Source organism: Physeter macrocephalus, chromosome 13, assembly GCF_002837175.3.
Source record: "Physeter macrocephalus isolate SW-GA chromosome 13, ASM283717v5, whole genome shotgun sequence".
Classification (NCBI taxonomy): Eukaryota; Metazoa; Chordata; class Mammalia; order Artiodactyla; family Physeteridae; genus Physeter; species Physeter macrocephalus.
This window is the reverse complement of record NC_041226.1, coordinates 85,920,388-85,938,857: the sequence shown is the minus strand read 5'-3', so window position 1 is coordinate 85,938,857 and position 18,470 is coordinate 85,920,388. Positions and strand designations below refer to the sequence as shown.

The 18,470-nt window shown below is 42.9% G+C and overlaps 1 protein-coding gene across 1 annotated transcript in view; it reads right to left on the bottom strand.

Annotated features, from left to right (window-relative positions):
* The window catches only part of LOC102992785 (mediator of RNA polymerase II transcription subunit 27), a 120,735-nt gene that overhangs the window by 68,495 nt on the left and 33,770 nt on the right, over positions 1-18,470 (bottom strand). The window contains exon 3 of the mRNA XM_028497377.2: positions 488-581. Within this exon, the coding sequence (XP_028353178.1) occupies positions 488-581 (94 nt within the window). The remainder of the gene's footprint in view (positions 1-487; positions 582-18,470) is intronic.

Sequence of the window (18,470 nt, the reverse complement as noted above, 5' to 3'; positions counted from 1 at the left end):
CTGCGTGCCGCAGCTAAGACCCGACACGGCCAAAAACAAACAAATAAATAAATAAATATTGAAAAAAAAAAAAGAAAAAGAAAAAAGAAACAACAAAATCGGAAACCGTCAGTGAGAAGCACTCAGACACTTTCTTCAAATACGGAATGGATTTTATAAATGATTTCCCACAGCAGGATTCAATAGGCGAGCATTCCTGTTGTCTTTGGTACACTATAAGACAGGTTCACCAAAACACCATGAACTGACTCACAGGGGACAGGGTCTCACACTGTATTTCCTGTCTGGGTAACTCTTAGATGGGCTCTGCGATTTCATTCAAAAGCATGTAGAACGTACTACAGAATGCTGGTAAAGAGAAATAACGCTGTTCACCATCAAACTGGGATTGAATTTCCATTCTAGAGCTCCGACCACACAGAAACAGGCTAACCTGGACGCCAATGTCCTTGCACGCGTCCCTACAAACAGGTCAGGCAGAACTTACGAGAAGCATGGCGGACGTCCCATTGGGTCTGGATAAGTGGATGGACATTTCAGGGAACATCCTGTCAATGCGGCTGATCACGTCGTCAACGTACCTGAGAGGGAGAAAGACACACAGGTGTAAGAGCTGGAGCCCTAGTCACAGAAATACAAACCTGCAGTACACTTTTCTTCTCGATTTAATTTTTCATTAGTGAAATACGTTTTTAAGAAGGCAGATGGGATTTATAAGCCTTTTTAGGAAAAATTCTACTCCCCAGGTCCCCCTCTTGCTTTTTAGTGATTTAGTGACCATCCATTTTTTTTAGTGATTTCTGTTGGTATTTACCTCTGTATTTCCACATGATGTGTTTTTAATTCCAGTTCTTGGTTTTTCACTTTAAGGTGTGACCTCGTGGCTTTCTTCTATAAGACCAGAATTTAGTTCTGCCGCCTTCCTGGCCACTGGGCTCCAATTACAGGGCCCCTCCCTCTGTCCTTCTGGTCTAGGGATGGAAGCATCTTCCTGTTTTGCTCACCTCTGTTTGCCTTCCTGTTTCCTCTTTGGCTTCTCATCTCAATCACCTCAATAATCATATCTCTGGATTAGATTCCTTCTGTTTTAAATACCTGAAGTCATTCCTGTTTTTCTGGTTTGAGCCTAACTAATTCAAACGACCTCACCATTTTTGCTTAAATCAGTATTTATTGTTTACATTCTAAAATATCTGCTATATATATATATTTTTAATAGCTGAGCTGCATGGTGGCTCGTGAGTATATTTATTTACTTGTACAGTTTTTTGTTTCACTGGATTTTCACTTGATTCGTTTTCTGTGTACCTATTACCATTTCTCCCCTTAAACTCTCTACCTGACTCTAACACTTCTCTGACTACGGTCAAACATATCAGACATATCAGTTTCCATTTTTTTCTTGGAAACATCCCTCTGAAAGGCAGTCTTCTGTTCTTCTGGCCCAAACGGAAGCTGTACCTATTATGATTTAACGATCGTTGCGGTAACTGACGTTAAGCACTTAGCATGGCATAAACTTAGGGCGCGACATTTATAAATACTCTCACTGGCATATCATGGGCACCGTGGGCATAGTCTGCAAAACTGTCCTCTCTTAGCAGGAAGAATCCCTCCCACCCCCAATACCCCAGTGGAAGCTCACTGAGAAAACACCAACCCTCAGCATCAACAGAGCTGGGTCGGGCTCAGATCCTCTGAGAATAAAATCACAGCAGCATTTGTGCTCACCGTCTAATCACACGGACACAAAGGGGATGTAGAACACGGTAGCCGAGATGCAGAACTATCTGCTAAGGATTTTTACATTGGATTTCGTATCTGTTGGATACGACAAATTAAATTACATGTCCATTAGATCAGGGACATATAAAAGCTATGATCTCTTGGGGGAAGAGGGAGGTTCGCTCTCCACTCACAGCATGAACAGATTTTAGTTTGAAACCTGGGGCTCATGAGAGCGAGCAGACAACACCACGCCAATTGTTAAAACGTGAACATCAACATATGAGCTATGGAAGTCAGTAATCTTGCTGATTAACCTATCAGGTTTTCCCTAGGGAACGTTATATGCAGTTTTAAACTTCAAGTTGAAAAAGGAAGGGGGAAAACTCTAGAAGGGCCAGTGGTGAGTAACAATGATAGGAAGACCAGAGCAGAGACAAGTGAGAAGAGGTGGAGGTGCGTTGAAGGCTACTTGCTCCTGCAGAAAAGAGGGCTGCCTGTGGGGAGACTTGGGTATTCTTCAAGCGTGCAAATGGCTTTTAAAACTCGGTACCAAAGAGCCACCTTCCATCTCAAGAAAGGACCACAAGATGAGGATGTGGCATTAAAAAGCGAACTAGCTTAGAAAGAAAAGAGGTACAAGAGGTACTGCTTAAAGGCAAGGCTCCGTTCTGTTGATTTTGAAAATGGTTTAGAAAACAATCTTTCCTGGATGGCTAGGAGCCAGACTGACTGAGACATCACGCATCATCTCCACGGTCCCTTCTAGATTTACAGCTTCACCACACACAACCGTGGCTCTAAGCTTAAACGCTACAAAAGAGGCGAAAAGATGAGGAAAGGAGGAAATTAACTCATTTTTCACGACTGCCTACTGTTTCTTGAGATGGTGGAAGACAGGTGGCAACATTCATGTCAAAAGTTCACGCCAGGTCACTGGAGACGTTTCTGCATTTACAGACTGCTTTGCTAACTCTGTGTGTGCGACTTAAACCCAGTTACTTCGGACTCAGCAGGAAGCAGAAATCCACTCTCGGTGTGGATGGAGGTCATTGCTAAGTATATGCTAATGGGGAGGGGGACAGTCGATGTTTTCTGAACGGATCCTCAATCAATAGCCATTATAGCTCTGGACAGTAGAATGCAAATGAATATGCAGAACTTCAGCACAAAGTTAACATTATAATTTGCTCTCCCTTGTACCTTTCACCTTGAAGGTTTCAAAATACTTTCTAGAAAACCTGTCTCTCTAGTAGGCTAGGAATTTAGGGGGATAGGTAGGTTAGGTGATGATTCCAGAAACCAAGTTCAGTGTGTAGATTTCCAGGATTCTATGCCAACTACTTGACTTTGCTTGCTTTTAGCAGGGTCCAGAGCTCTGAAAGGGCGGACAACAAATGTTCCTTGACACTTCTGGAATCCTCTGTATACGAGCTCTTTACTTGTAAAGGGAGGCAGTGGCAGGAGAAAAGAGTCCCAGAAGAAATATCTGATGCGGACACGGGAAAGTAGAGAGGCCTGGGGCGGTATTTTTTGTTCCCTCCCCAGCCAGTGATCTCAGTCCGATAAAGCTCAGCAAGCTCACTCCAAAGATTTTATTAAAGCAAAAATGCATTTCAAGGAGACTGTTCTTCATTCCCGCACCTAACATAAAGGAGATGCAAATTTCCTTTTTACAGGTGACATTATGTATTTGCCAAAACAGAGAAAGAAAGTCAGCTGCATCTTTCGTTGAGGAAAACAATGTCGAAATCCTAGAAGCAAAAAATCAAAACATTTCATTTTCAAATAGACCCAACTTTCAAAACGCAAATGCACCACTAGTGACTTGACAGAAACAAGGAAAGCTTGGAACGGCAAATTAAAAAGCTGGAGCCGAGATGACATTTTCTTTCTGCAGAGGGTGGGGGTTGGCATGGGAGGGGCTCCTGGCTTCCTCTATGTGCCCCGCCAGCCCTGCCGGCGCGTGCAGGGCTCAGAGCGCGGGCCCAGGACAGGTAGGAACAGCGCTCCCTCCCACACGCCGCCATATGCTGCACTCCGCTCTGCAGCAGGATCGAATGACTTTAATTTTTACCTTTGCAAAATATAGGCAGACAAGCACTAACACAGCAGTGGTGACTAGTTTACACTTGAGCAGACGCGGTGCAGAACGACATTAATTTAGTGCCAAACTGAGCAGTGAGTCACAATTTGCACATATCTGTCAACCTGTTAACAGGGTAATAACTTGGAAAGATTGCTGTTCCTATTTACATTACAGAGGCCTTTCGAAAACGGAGAGCTGCTTGGTTCTCCTCCTTGAAGCACTCAGCCCATCAGCTGGCTGGCTGGTCCATGAACCAGGCTTTTAGAAACACAAACTCCTAGAAATCACAGGTTCAGATCAAGGTGTGATTCATAGTTTCAATATTTTCAGGTAGAAAATGAACTTTGAAGCAATGAGAGAATTCCATCTCCCCGTCCTGCTCCTCAGTTACAGTCAGACTCTCAATGGTTTCTGATCCAATTTCCCCAGTGCATCTGACAGCTCCTTCTCAGGCTTTCCAAAGGCTTCCTTAGTACCAAGCTTCAGTCTTAACTATTCCAACATCTCTGCTGCATCAGAAACAATCATGCCTTTCTCAGAATCCTAACATTCGTCTCTGAAGCCCTATAAACCTTGTTCTCTTCTGATTTTCTTCAAGTACCTTGGCCTGCTCCTTTAAATGTCCTTCATCAGAGAATTAAAGAACGCCAGGATCTCAGAGGTCCTCTTACTCAATGTCCCCATCAATCTAGGGACTTAACAGCATCTCCAAGAGAAGGTCTGCTTAAATAAACAACCCTGTAGCACACCTTATAAGACAGCCCCATGCACTGCTGGACCACCAGGCTGCTTCCAACCCACTGACCAGTATCTCCCTCCCCACAACTACTTCCTTCAGCCTTGTGAAATCACACACTAATATTTCCTCTGAAACCTAAAGGCTTTCTGCAAACATGTAAAAGACTACTGGGTTTTCCGATTAATCGGTGTTTTTCAATCTTTCTTGGCCACAGATCCCTTTCAGAATGTACTAAAAACTAAAATATATGTCTGCACAAAATTTTGCATGTAATTTTCTGCAGTTTATAGGTCCCTTAAAGTCCATTCATGGACCCCAAGTTCAGAATAACTGCTCTAGACCTATTCTAAAATGAAGGTATCTGGTTTTCTTCTTTAGTCATTTCTGGATGGAAAACTGCGTTTTTCAATAAAGCTATCTTCATTTTAGGAATATGTATATATATATCTTGCAGCCTAGAAGTGAGCATAACTGAGGTGGTAGTACAGGGGGCACAATGGATCTCACAGTTCAGATCGTCTTAAAATCATGCTTCCATGTTGGAGTCCAAGGTTAGTGTTTGTTTTTAAACTACTGTCTCTCACTGCTAATCTTTCCAACAATGTCAAGGACCTACTTCCGTGACCTTAGAGGTCACCTGATAGTAAGTAAACCTTTCTGCCTTCTACAGCCACATCACCTGTGCTTTACAGAGGCTCCTTGCTTGTAAAAAGAGCGAGCTCCCCGCTTTCTGCATCACCGCTTAAGGCACAGCTCGGTGGTGAACTTAATTAACCTCAAGTCCTCGGAGGGCCAACGAGGCCCCGAGGTCCAGCTGCCGCTCTGCTCTGGCCCGGCCCCGCCTCCTCCCCCCACGCCCAGAGCAGGCTCGCACTACCGTGCACGCTGTGCTGTGCAGGTTCTACATTCTCGGCCTGGAGGATTCCTCTCGTAACTCCTCCCAACCCCATGCCCAGGTCAGCCCTGTGCATGCTTCGAGTCTTTGGGTTCCAGCTTAAATGACACTTCCTCAGGGGACCTTCTCTGACACTCCCCCCGGCGCCCCCATCAGTCAGTGCACCCTTCATCTCACCTCTTATGGCACTTTTTTTTTTAAAATAAATCTTTATTGGAGTATAATTGCTTCACAATACTGTATTAGTTTCTGCTGTACAACAAAGTGAATCAGTCATATGCATACACATGTCCCCATATCCCCTCCCTCTTGTGTCTCCCTCCCACCCTCCACAATACTGTATCAGTTTCTGCTGTACAACAAAGTGAATCAGTCATATGCATACACATGTCCCCATATCCCCTCCCTCTTGTGTCTCCCTCCCACCCTCCCTATCCCACCCCTCTAGGTCATGGCAAAGCACCGAGCTGATCTCACTGTGCTATGCGGCTGCTTCCCACCAGCCAACTGTTTTACGTTCGGTAGTGTATATACGTCGATGCTGCTCTCACTTCGTCCCAGCCTCGCCCTCCCACCCCGTGTCCTCAAGTCCATTCTCTACGTCTACCTCTTTATTCCTGTCATGCAACTAGGTTCATCAGTACCGATTTTTTTTTTCAGATTCCATATATATGCATTACCATACGGTATTTGTCTTTCTCTTTCTGACTTACTTCACTCTGTATGACAGACTCTAGGTCCATCCACCTCACTACAAATAACTCAGTTTCGTTGCTTTTTATGGCTGAGTAATATTCCATTGTATATATGTGCCACATCTTCTTTCTCCAATCATCTGTCAGTGGACATTTAGGTTGCTTCCATGTCCTGGCTATTGTAGATAGAGCTGCAGTGAACACTGTGGTCCATGTCTCTTTTTGAATTATGGTTTTCTCAGGGTATATGCCCAGTAGTGGGATTGCTGGGCCATATGGTAGTTCTATTTTGACACTTTTAAATTCTCTCTGTGTCTCCCGTCCCAGTTGTAATTAAGCAATTTTTCCGAGTGATTACTTAAGGTCTATCTCCTCAACAGGTCTCTCCAGGGGACTGCATGACCGCCTTCTTCAAGGCTGAATCCCAGCACCTGGCCACGGTGCCTGGTACCCACCAGACACTCCTTAAGTATTTGCTGAAGGAGCAGACAGGACATTAAAAGTAAGCTATGCAGACACCAGTTGGGAAGTTATGAAACAACTACAATGCAAAGTTCTCTTTAGCAGGTGAAGATGTGACGTGTTGAGTTCACTACATTAGCCATCAAAAGTCACTAACAACGGCAACCACAGAGCCCCTCAGAACAAGCCTCAAAGAAGGCAGCAGAGAGTCTTCAAAGTCTTAAAGCTTAATATGCAGCTACAAAATCCCTGCATCTGTTTTAGGAGAAGCTCGATGCTTCTAAGAAGCAAGAGCCTTCTGAAGGCATGCATTGTGTTACTGACGTACCAGTTTTCAAATGCTGCTTTTATTGAACTAATTAATTCTGCAAAAACATTAGTACAAAGATGTGTGCTATCAAATCAGTATTACAATACCAAAATGATAACAAAACAGAATGTGGAAGACATTTCTAAAGATATCGGTTTTGCAAAACATTAGTTGTCTCCCCTACACACTGAACTATATTGCAGAGTATCTGTTATTAAAGCCTTAAAATAACTTGCTGGACAGATGGCTTAGTTCTCTAAAGTCTGACCCCTCCTCAAAAGACAAAAAAAAATCCCCAACAAACCTGGACTCTAGCCAGTGATCCCGTGTTAGCGAGATGTTTAGCAGCTCAGACCAGATTTAAATAGCATTTACCCCACACAGTGTGTACAATACATGCTGTTCATTTTCTCCACCCATACAAAATCTGAAAGTTAGGAATGCGTATATTAATAAACCACCTTTCTGGGGAAAGGGTAATGCCCAGCAGATAACAAAAAAAAAAAAAAAAAAAAAGGAGTAATTTGCACTATCCGAAAATGATTTAAGATTTTCCTCCACACCTGTCCAGAATGATGAGACCAAGAGGACTTTGCCAGTGGGTGGAAACAGAAGGGGGTTTGTTTAATTACTTCATGAGAATGAGACTGCCTGAAACTCCAACTATCAATCTCAATATGCTGAAGAAAGAGGATTGGAAACTTAGGTCAAACTTGCTCACTTCCTCCACTATGGTCAAATTTCTCAGGTTTGTAAAATATTTGTATCATCATGTAGGTCAAAGATGTTTAGTTATTCTCTAACTGTACATAAAAAAGCAAGACTAGATGAGTGACAGACAGAAAAAGGAGCTAAGATTCCTCCACCGTCTCTCACCACACTTCCTCCCATGCCACCTCTACCCAGCTAGCTACCTACCTACGGTTATTCTCTTTCAAGAAAAGACACTCAAAACTTCAAAATCTCTTTATGGAAACTCAACATCTAAGCAGACATGGCTGTCAAGAGTAGGAAGACCTGCTTCCTCAGAGTGGAACTGTAGCCAGGCCACAGAAGTAGAAGGGGAGCTTTCCCCTCTTCTCTCCCGAGTAGCTTATGAACTTTGAACTACGTGAATGTGTTACCTGAACAAATCTGGGAGATCCACCTGGGAAAGCAGACAAAAGCTACCTCCATTTCCATAAGTTGAAATAAATGCACAAACACTCACCATATACTGAACTACAGAAAGTAACCTTCCTTCTTCCACTGGGTGTCAAGCAGCCCGGTAAGCCCTGAGTATGCATGAACTGGAACACATGGCAAATACCATCACAAAGACAGAATTCTTCTTATACACGGTTTAGCATGATTTAGAGAGGTAAAGAATTCAGTCTGTAAACTATCCTATCATCTATTAACAAGTATTTATAGAGTGCCTATAGTTGTCAATAATTACTGTGTTCAGGGAATGATCTTAAGTACTAAGGATTAAAAAAAAAAATTGTATTAGCTGGCTCACAGCAGGCTTTCTCTGGAGGGACAGGTCCAGTCTGTGCTTTCTGCTGGAGAAGAGTCAGGTTGAGCAGGAAAGTAGGCCTTGCTTTCCAGTTTACAAGGCACTTTTGTATTCTTTATCGCATTTGATTTCTCACCAACTCTGTAAAATACGAAGGGCAAGTGCAAAACTCCTACTTTATAAATGACAGAAAAGAGGAGGTTAAGTGACCTGCCCGAGGTAACAGCACAGCTAAATGGCAGAGCTGGGCCCAGAAGCGACGTCTCTGATCCCCATTCCAGGGGCTTCCTGCACATCACAGTGCTTTTATAGGTCTGTGAGGATTGCACGGAAAAAGCAGATTGCCTTTTTGTCATTCCCCGGACTTTATAAGACAACCGAGAAAGTTTCGAGTAGCGCATTGACAAAATGGAATCAATGCATGATTTTCTCTCTTCCCAGTCCTTCAGTAAATATCCACTCGGTGCCTAACTGAGCCCAGGGACGCGGTGATGCTCAGGTGGTCTCCGCCCTCAGGGGGCTCACACTTCATTTGGTTACAAGCCATTTTCCTTCAAGATCACAGGCTTATTTCCAGGAAAAAAACAGGACAACTAAGTTAAATTTCCTTCCATTCCCCAGTTGGGAGAAAATTAAAGTGCAAAGTTGGTAGGTTACAGGAAGGGGTGAAAAGTGAATACTTGTTTTGCATTTTACTTTACATTAATAACTAAAAGGTAGACTTTTTCTCAACGTCTGTTCTTCTTGCATTAAAAATTTATTCAGGGGGACTTCCTTACAGTGGATAAGTGGATAAGACTCTGCACTTCCAATGCAGGCGGTCTGGCTTTGATCCCTGGTCAGGGAACTAGATCCCACATGTGTGCTGTAACTAAGAGTTTGCATGCCACAACTAAAGAGCCCACGTGCCGCAACTAAGGAGCCTGCCTGCTGCAACTAAGGATCCCTCGAGCTGCAACTAAGGAGCCCACCTGCTGCAACTAAGAGCTGGTGCAACCAAATAAATAAATATTAAAAAAATTTATTCAGATATTGGTGGGTCCCAGTTTTCCCTAAAATGTTGAAACAACGTATTAAGCTCGGGAAAGAATTATGATTTCACTCAACGTCTACCTCCTCTGCAAGCCCTTCCATGTTACAGAGAGGGAAAAAAAACCCAAACAAACAAAACACCCATACCGAACTTTCCAGCAAGACCAATTTACAATAGTTGTTAAATCAGTCACCTCTGTCAGATCTGCGAAAATGACCCTCAGAGCTCACAGCCCGCTCCCTTTCATGCTGGGTTCCTGTAACCACACTCTCCCCGCACCCCTCAGGGGAAGGGCTGGCCTGGGCTACTGCACTAGTTCCTGTGTTTTCCCACAGCTGCCTGCACCTCTGGAAACAGGCCCTTTAGAAAAGACTCCTCAAACTGGAAACCGTCCCTTTGCTGGAGGCGCCTCCCAGAACTCTAAAAGGTTCCCCTCAAATAAATCCTATGATGTTCGAACCAACACTGCAATTCGCCCGCTAGAACAAGAAATCGGAAAAATAAATTCAAAAATAGTTCAACTAATTGAGAACAGTAGTGACACGACTATTCTAAATTGGTAATAAAGTAAAACTTCACATACACTCTGCTTAGCACTTTAATTCAACATCATTCGTTTAACAAGTGTTTCCTGGAGTGTTTTAACTGTGGATGTGACTACTTTTGAAATTCATGGCATTTAAACAGAATAATGGGATCATAATGAAAGTATCTGCCTCACTGAGAAACTGTTACCCAGTCTTCTCCTCCACTCCCTGCCCCTTTCTCCTTAAAGGGACCATGCCCCTCCACGCTGCAGGCACAAACCGTTCCTTCTCAGACCACTGCCAAGTGCTAGTTTGCCTTTCCCTCTAAGTTCACTGTCCAGTTCACATTTGCCCCAGACCAACAATTTCCGAAGTGTGACATGAAACTCACAGAGTGGCATGTGGGGTGGTGTTAGGTGATCTATGGATGAACACTTTCAGTGCATATAGAAAAGTATATAAGTAGCAAATAAAACCTGTGATCTCATAGATATTACTTCTTAGAAAGGGGCTAAGTTTTAAAAATGAGCTTATTTAAAGAAAAATATTACGCAAATAATAGAACAGCTGACCACAGACTATGGCAAAAATCCTATAGGTGGTTGAAAATGACTGAGTGTAGAAACGCCCTTCAAATAAGGCAGGTAATTAAACAGCTTTGTTTCAAAAAGGTTTTGCTTGTCTTTGTAGATTGCGGGGTTTTTTCCATCCTTAATGAATCTTCACTTTTAGACCTTAAAAAAAAAAGAAAGTTTTCACCCATACATCTGGAGCTATTGAAAAGAGGAGATATAGCTAAGCATCCTAGGAGAGGGTAGGTGTTTAGGTCAGCAATACTGGGAGGCAAGGGCTGTGGCTGATCCATCACCCTGGGAGCTGACGACACTAGAAAGCGCGTCTGGGAATCTGCTACGTGAGCACGGGACCAGGGCCTCCTTAACAGAAAATAAAATGGCTTCCACTCGGGCACCAGCATGCGTGGCCACTGGCTCCAAAATTCCTTTTGCCACCCTCGAAGGAGTTAAAAATTGTACCAGAACATATTTCTCCCAGTAGAGCCAAATCTAGGATTCTACCGGTGGCAGGTAAAAGATGCTTACGGCACCCTGAACAAACTCTCAGAGGGCGCCCCCTACAGGTTTACGGTGGCCTCACCAAACTGGAGCCGACTCAACATTTATCATATTGCCATAAGCTGAGAAATCTTGCGGCAGTCTTTCAAATCCTGGCACAAGCTTTTACACTGCACATCAGAGGAGAAATAAAGTTAATCAATCTGACCCTCTTGCTCACCCCCCTGAGTCCTGCCTACTTGTTCCTCTCCCACAGCACTCCCATCCCAAGGAAACATTCCTCTGCCCAGGGAAAGGGGAAAACGTCAGAGGAACAAAGCCCATCATTTACAGCAAGGAAGGTCATAAGAATGATTTGAAAAAACAAACAAACCAACAAACAAAAAGCTTGGAAGGGTGACTTCATCCAGAAAATGTTCCTCAAAACAGTCAATAACAGGCCTCTCTCAGTAATGAACACAACAAGCAGATAAAAATCAGTAAGAATAAAGATTTGAACAATACTCTCTACTAACTTGACCCAAATGACATAGATATTCTATGTCCCCAAACAGTAGAATACACACACTTTTCAAGTGCAAATGGAACATTCATCAAGACAGACTACAAGCTGGGTCTTAAAACAAGTCTCAAAATTTTGCAGAATGTGTTCTCTGACCACCACTGAGGTTAAAAATCAATTAAAAAAAATATATCAGGAAAACTCCCCCCGATATTTAGAAATTAAACAACATACTTCTAAATAACTCATGAGACAAAAAAGAAATCACAAGGGAAATCAGAAAATATCTTGAACTGAATGATCATAAAAATATATCGAAATTTGTGGGATGCAGCTAAAGCCAGGCTTGGAGGGAAATTTATAGTTTAAAAGACCTTAAATCAAAAAAGAAAAATGACTAAAAGATCAAAGATCTAAGCTTTCATTTTAAGAACTTAGAAAAAGAAAAGCAAATGAAACCTAAAGTAAGAAGGAAGGAAGGAATATTTGTAAATGAGTGAAATACAAAACAGATAAAAAATAGAGAAAAATCACTGAAATCAAGAGCAGATAATTTGGAAAATAAAATTGAGAAATTTCTAGCTAGACTGATCAAAGAAAAAGAAACAGAAGACACGATTTACCAATATCAGGAATGAACAAGAAAACATCACTCATTCTAGAGACATTAAATGCATAATAAAAGAATATTACAAACAACTTTATGCAAATAAATTTGACAAGTTAGATGAAATGAAGTCTTTGAAAGATATAAATCATATAACTGATATAAGAAGAAATAAAAATCTAAATTGCCCTATATCTTTTTTTATTTGTTAAATTTGTTATCAAAAGTCTCCCCATACAGAAAACTCCAGGCCCGCATGGATTCATTGGTTAATTCTAACAAAAATTTAGGGAAGCAATAATACCAATCTTAAGGAAACGCTTTCAGGAAACAGAGGAAGAAGGAACATTCTCAACTGATTTGATGGGGCCAGAATGCCCACATTACAAATAGAGAAGACTACAGACTATATTCCTCATAAACAAAGACACAAAATTCCTTAACAAAATATTAGCAAATAGAATCCAGCAATACATAAGAAAGATAATACGTCATGATCAAGTGATTTCTAGAAAGGAAAGTTGAATTAACATTGAAAAATCACCCCATGTTGTGGTATATACATAAAATGGAATATCATTCGGCATAAAAGGGTGCATTTTGTGTAAATTATACTTCATTAAGGCTGATTTTTTTAAATGTTTAGAATATGTGTTGAATTCTCTGCACTATTGTCAAGTATTAATGGGGTGAGAGTCAAATTAAGTCATTTTAGATAAGCCTTAGGGAGACAAGGAGAGAGACTGGATCCCTTGGGGACTCCAGGTGATGAGAAATTGGTTTGCTGCACTAAGTCTGTGTGAGTGCTGGGAAGACCATGAGCAACAGTGCAGCCCAAACCAGGCGAGAGGCAGGGGCAGCAATGTGTGGACTCACAGCCCTCAAAGGCTCAGGAGCAAAGTTGGGTTTCATCATCATCACCGTCTTCTCATCAGAGCCTGGGACCAGTCCTTACAACTTCGGTGTAAAAGGACATGAATCCACAGAAAGCACGAGAGGAGACGCAGCCTTCACATACCAAACACGCCCACAGCAGCAGAATTTCAGCAGGACAACCTCATACTGTGATGCTCTTTTGGCCTCCGTATTTGCCCACCTGGATTATTAAGCATTTCACATGCATTTAAATATACAAAACATTTTGGATATGTTTAGACCTGTACATTACTACTAAAGCAAGATATTTCCCTCAAAACAATTTTTATGGATACTTTCTTTTCAGATGGAAAGGGAAGAACAAATATTTTAAGAAGGCAGTACTGTAGTTCAGATCATAAGATCGCGAGTCGCATTGGATGGGTTCAAGTTCTAGCTCTACTAAGTGAGGCAAATTACTGGGCTTCAACCCTCATCTTGAAACGAGGATAACAACAGTATCTTTCATAAGGTGGTTTTAAAGACGAAATGAGATCTTAGCACATTTCCTAGTATAACAAACACACACATACATACAGAGCAATAGTAGGTTATATGATGATAAGTCAGTACATCCCGGATTAAGTGTAGAAAGATCTGGGCTCTATCCTGGTTCTCCTGCACACTCACAGGGCCACAGTGGGCAAATCATCTAGCCCTTCCAGCTTTGGTTTCCTCTTCTTTGGACTAGATGATCTCTAAAGGTCCTTCCAGCTCTGGTCAATTCAATATACGCTCCCTAAGAGCTTACTATATGCACAAAGAAGCAATTATACAGTTTCTAAAGACTATCCATCTTCGAATGGTACATATGGTAATTATTCTAGAAAATTCAATCAATCAGAACACCCCATTCCTTAACCTTTGTGAATAACTGCGATCTACTGGACTTTAGTAAAATTCATCAGTGTTTTTAACAGCAGGACTATTTCAAGTATATAGTCCTGGCATAAAACACATTGCCTTTGTCACTGTCTAGTGGGGCCCACTGCTAGAAATGTCTGAAGAAACATATAACTAGAAAGGATTCCTGCAACCAAGTCTTAGGACTAAAGATGAGTGTCTCAACAAGAACCCCAGGAAACAGCAATTCTGTAATCAAGGAAATTTACAGGAAGGATTCTACCCACCAGAGTCCACACCTGACTATTTACTGGGGCTGAGTAGGATGCTCAGAGGGCATGTGTAATTAATGGGCACACAGCGAATACATCTATCACCTGAGGATCTGAGAATAAAATAGATCAAATCAAATATTTACTTGAATGCTAATGACTTTAGGAATAGAAGTCAGGAACATAAGCATCCAGGTCCTTAAATTCTTAAATTTCAGACACGCACTCTCGTAAACAGAAGATCTGCTACCACAAACAGATGCAGCCGTAACTCAGATTTGGTTATGCTATATCAATCACTCCACGTAATGCTCCGAATAGCACCATACACACCTACCCTATGAAGGCTCTAACTCAGTTCTGACTCCTGAAGGGGGGTGTGTGTGTGCAGGTGGGCACGTGCACTGGGGACGCGGCTCATCGTGATGGAATGTCCGTTTCTCCTGCTCGGATCCCTCAGTTGTCCTTGACACGGAGGACTCAGTGAGTCACCCTGTGAAAGTCGACAACGCAATGGTGTCCCAATCAAACGCCTGGAATTGTGTTAATCCGGAGGATTACGTGTAAAAGGAGAGAGAATCATTCCATTTTGGTAAAAAAAAAAAAAAAAAAAAGGTGTAGTACCAACGTGAATAATAACAAAGGGATGACAAATTGGACGTTATGCTTAGAAGATGAACACACCAAGTAATCCTTTTTGGAAACAAGGTGTACAAAGACTTAACAACCAGGGCAGAGAGTCTGTCTCTAACAGAGAGGCGATGATACAGTTACTCCTGAAACGCAAATGGAAGTTGCTGAGTGAAGACAGATCAATTATTCTTGGTCGATGAGAATAATAAGAGAGAGTTCCAGCAGGGAACACTGAGGTTAAATATCAGGCAAAACTTTACAAGTGGAAGGATTGCTAGCAGAGCAGAGAGGCTGCCAGGAGGCAAGGAAATGACCGCCTGCAGAGGCGTTCAGGGTTAAACTGGACACCTGCCTAATTATGCCTGAAAGATTCCTGCCACAGTTCAGGAGAACGGCAGAAATGTGCCATCAGAGAGGTCTGCTCCGATCTAAAGGAGGATGGAAACAAGGAGGTTAAACTCCTGCTTTTCAACACTTTTAACCCTCTGGTATAAGTGAGGGCTTTGCCCACTGGGCAAAACTCTTGACATTTAAACCCATCACAAGCCTGTTAAAATGGCCTGCATATGCTGCAGCGGGCAAGAAATCAAGATAATGGCAACTTGTTTCGGAGAAAAGAAAGGCAGCCGTCTGGGAGGTCGCTCTGGGTGACACACACCACACCCAGAGAACAGTGTTTCTTCCCTGCCTGCAATCTCTCTGACATTTTTCAGTCTTAATTGAAAGCTTTCTTTGTTGAGTTCCAAACGGGCATATTATTTGTTGTTAAACAGTGTAAAGTGTCTAAGCTTGATTAGCATGACGCAGAAACTTTTCATCATTTTCAGGAAGGTTCTAAGGGCCCGCTGACAGCTCTGGGAAACAGGACTTTTTTCAGATTTCCACCGTCAATGATGACTGACCACCGGCCTCTGCGTTCCAAGGCCTAACGAAGGCCTGAGCAGGGCACAGGACCGAACTCGCACCTTCATTAACTAGCTGAGGGACCCCGCGCTGGGGAGAGACCTAAGCTGGCAGGGCCCACGCATGCCCACTGGGGCCCCAATGCTCTAAGGCTAAAAGGCTTTTGGCTCACTCTCTGAGATGACAACGCATACAGTGTCACTCCCAGCACTTTTTTTCCTCCATGAGAAGGACTTTAGTGAATCTGCCAGTTTTGGAAATAGAGTCCAAGAGTTGACAGATTTAAGAATCATAATAATAGCCCCCCCCCAAAGAATCATATAATTCTGGAGCTGGAATGCAACTGAGAGGATGGCTAGTCCAAATTCTTTACTCTTTGGAAGTGACACTGGGGCACAGAGGCTGGTGGGCTTGGGTAAAGCCTTCTAGCTGGTTGTAGGCAAAGCTGGGGTTAGAATGCAGACCTTCTGAATCTCTTCCGGTCCTAAGAGACGTGGCTACTAATAAACGTTGTGAACCAGTAAACTCTTCCAAAAGACAGATTTAAGAGCCTCTTAGAGTCACGTGTAAAAAAGTTGTCAATGTATTTTTCCACTGCAGTTTTTACAATATTCTTATCCACTCTCATTTTTCCAACAATACATTCTGGTCATAGTTTAAATGTACTTGAAATTATGCCACACGGTTTGGAGAAATCTTCTCGATCTATTTTCAAGCACAGACTTTGGAGAAATAATGAGTTGTGTTAAACGCACACTTGGATGTACTCGACTCCATCTAGGCGGGTTGCTGCTGCCCCATGCTCAATTAATATCTGCTTTAGTATTTTCTGAAAAACTTTTGGAAAAAAAATAATAATCCAGTTACACGCATTTTCAGCACTCTTCCCTTCGGTGAAGAGGTAAAGCTGGATGAAGAACAGAGTAAAATGGTTTCATGTTATGTGGATTTCAAGTAACGGGCTAATGATTTTCATTCTGCAGATGTGGATGACACTTCAGCATTGATTCGAACACGCTGGATTCATCTATTTCAGTTTGTGAGAAAGTTTCTGCTCTAAAGATAAAACTTTAAAAAACTGAACATATATTTCGAAAACCTGTGCTGCACTGACCAGTAAAATACTGAAGCATCATGTTCAATGAGACCATTTTCAAGCCATACATCACTTTCTGTTTAGGTCCGACCCAACTGTTTCCAAGTTCATTTTTACAGTGTTCAGGGATAATAACAACTGTATCATTCACAGGAGCCATGTCCAGTCAATTTCTACGGAGAGTAAATGGAATTTTTCCAAATAGATCAAGTTCCAGTGGAGAGAACAAAGACCCCCTGGGGTTAGTATTTCTGAAACAAAATGGCCAGAAATTAAGTTTAGATAATTTCAGGGTATATTTTTCAAGCGTGACTGGCTCAAAATGGGAGGGCCGCCACCTTAAACATGACACTTTTTAAAGCCCCCAGAAGCAGCAAGCAGAAAAAGAAGATGGCAACAACCCAGATTCCCGTATCACGGCAAAAGTATTTCTGATACCAGCAGCTGTGAGGGGCGGGACTCAAGCCCTACAGCCGGCCTCATCCGTCTGCCTCTACCGGACAAGGGGCTCTTCCTCGTTAGCAAGGTTCCAGAGGCCTCACACCTATGTCTCTGGAGGCCTGCATTTAATTTTATCCATTTTTATGACTACCTTTTAAAAACACAGATATATTTATTCCTAACAAGAAAACAAATTTATTTTATTAATGTTATAGGCATCAACTCAAGCCCTTGTGCTTTATATTTAAAGTTGTTGCTGTTGTTGTTGTTTTTCTGTTTCTCTTCCTGTTATGTAAGCATCGGCTCCTGGCTGTTGTTAGTGTGTGTGCTGCATGTTTCCAAACGCGTCACCCTGACGACCCGAAGAAAATGGGCTCTGCAAGAGGGTCTTTGACAGTCTGGGAAAATGACAACAGCAACATCAGTGAGGCCCTCGCTCATGCTTCTTGGTTCTTGACTATGTAACAACTTGTTATGGGGGCCAGAAACTGAACCGTGACTGAGTGAGTGTGCCCTTACACGATGCTGGTGACCCACCTGGCGTTAAAGTCCCTCCAGTCTGACTGTGAGGCAATGGAGAAGGCAGCAGAGATGCTGAAAGGCGTCAACACATGGGCTCTGGGGAACCTGGGCAAGTAAGTAAACACTCTCAGCCTCAGTTTCCTCAACTAAAAAATGATGGTGATGGTTGCACTTAGCTCAGAAGGTTGTAAGGATTAAATAAGGTGTTAAGTACTTAGAACAGTGCCTGAAACCGGGTAATTACTCAAAAAACAAAAGCTGCCTGACGTGGTGGTAGTGGCGCTGGTGGTGATGATGTACGACTGTGAGGCAGTATCCCGGCTCATCTGCGCCTTTGTTAATTACTTCAATGCCAAGATGGTCAACGGAAATTTCATCCACTGAGGCAAATCACTTTGGCCCCTTGTCAGGCCCACAAATAATGCATCATGGGGATTTTTTTTTGTTTTTTGCGGTACGCGGGCCTCTCACTGTTGTGGCCTCTCCCGTTGCGGAGCACAGGCTCCGGACGCGCAGGCGCAGCGGCCACGGCTCACGGGCCCAGCCGCTCCGCGGCACGCGGGATCCTCCCGGACCGGGGCACGAACCCGCGTCCCCTGCGTCGGCAGGCGGACTCTCAACCACTGCGCCACCAGGGAAGCCCCATGGGGATTTTTAATGATGTAAGAACAAGAGGAAGAAGAGGGGAGT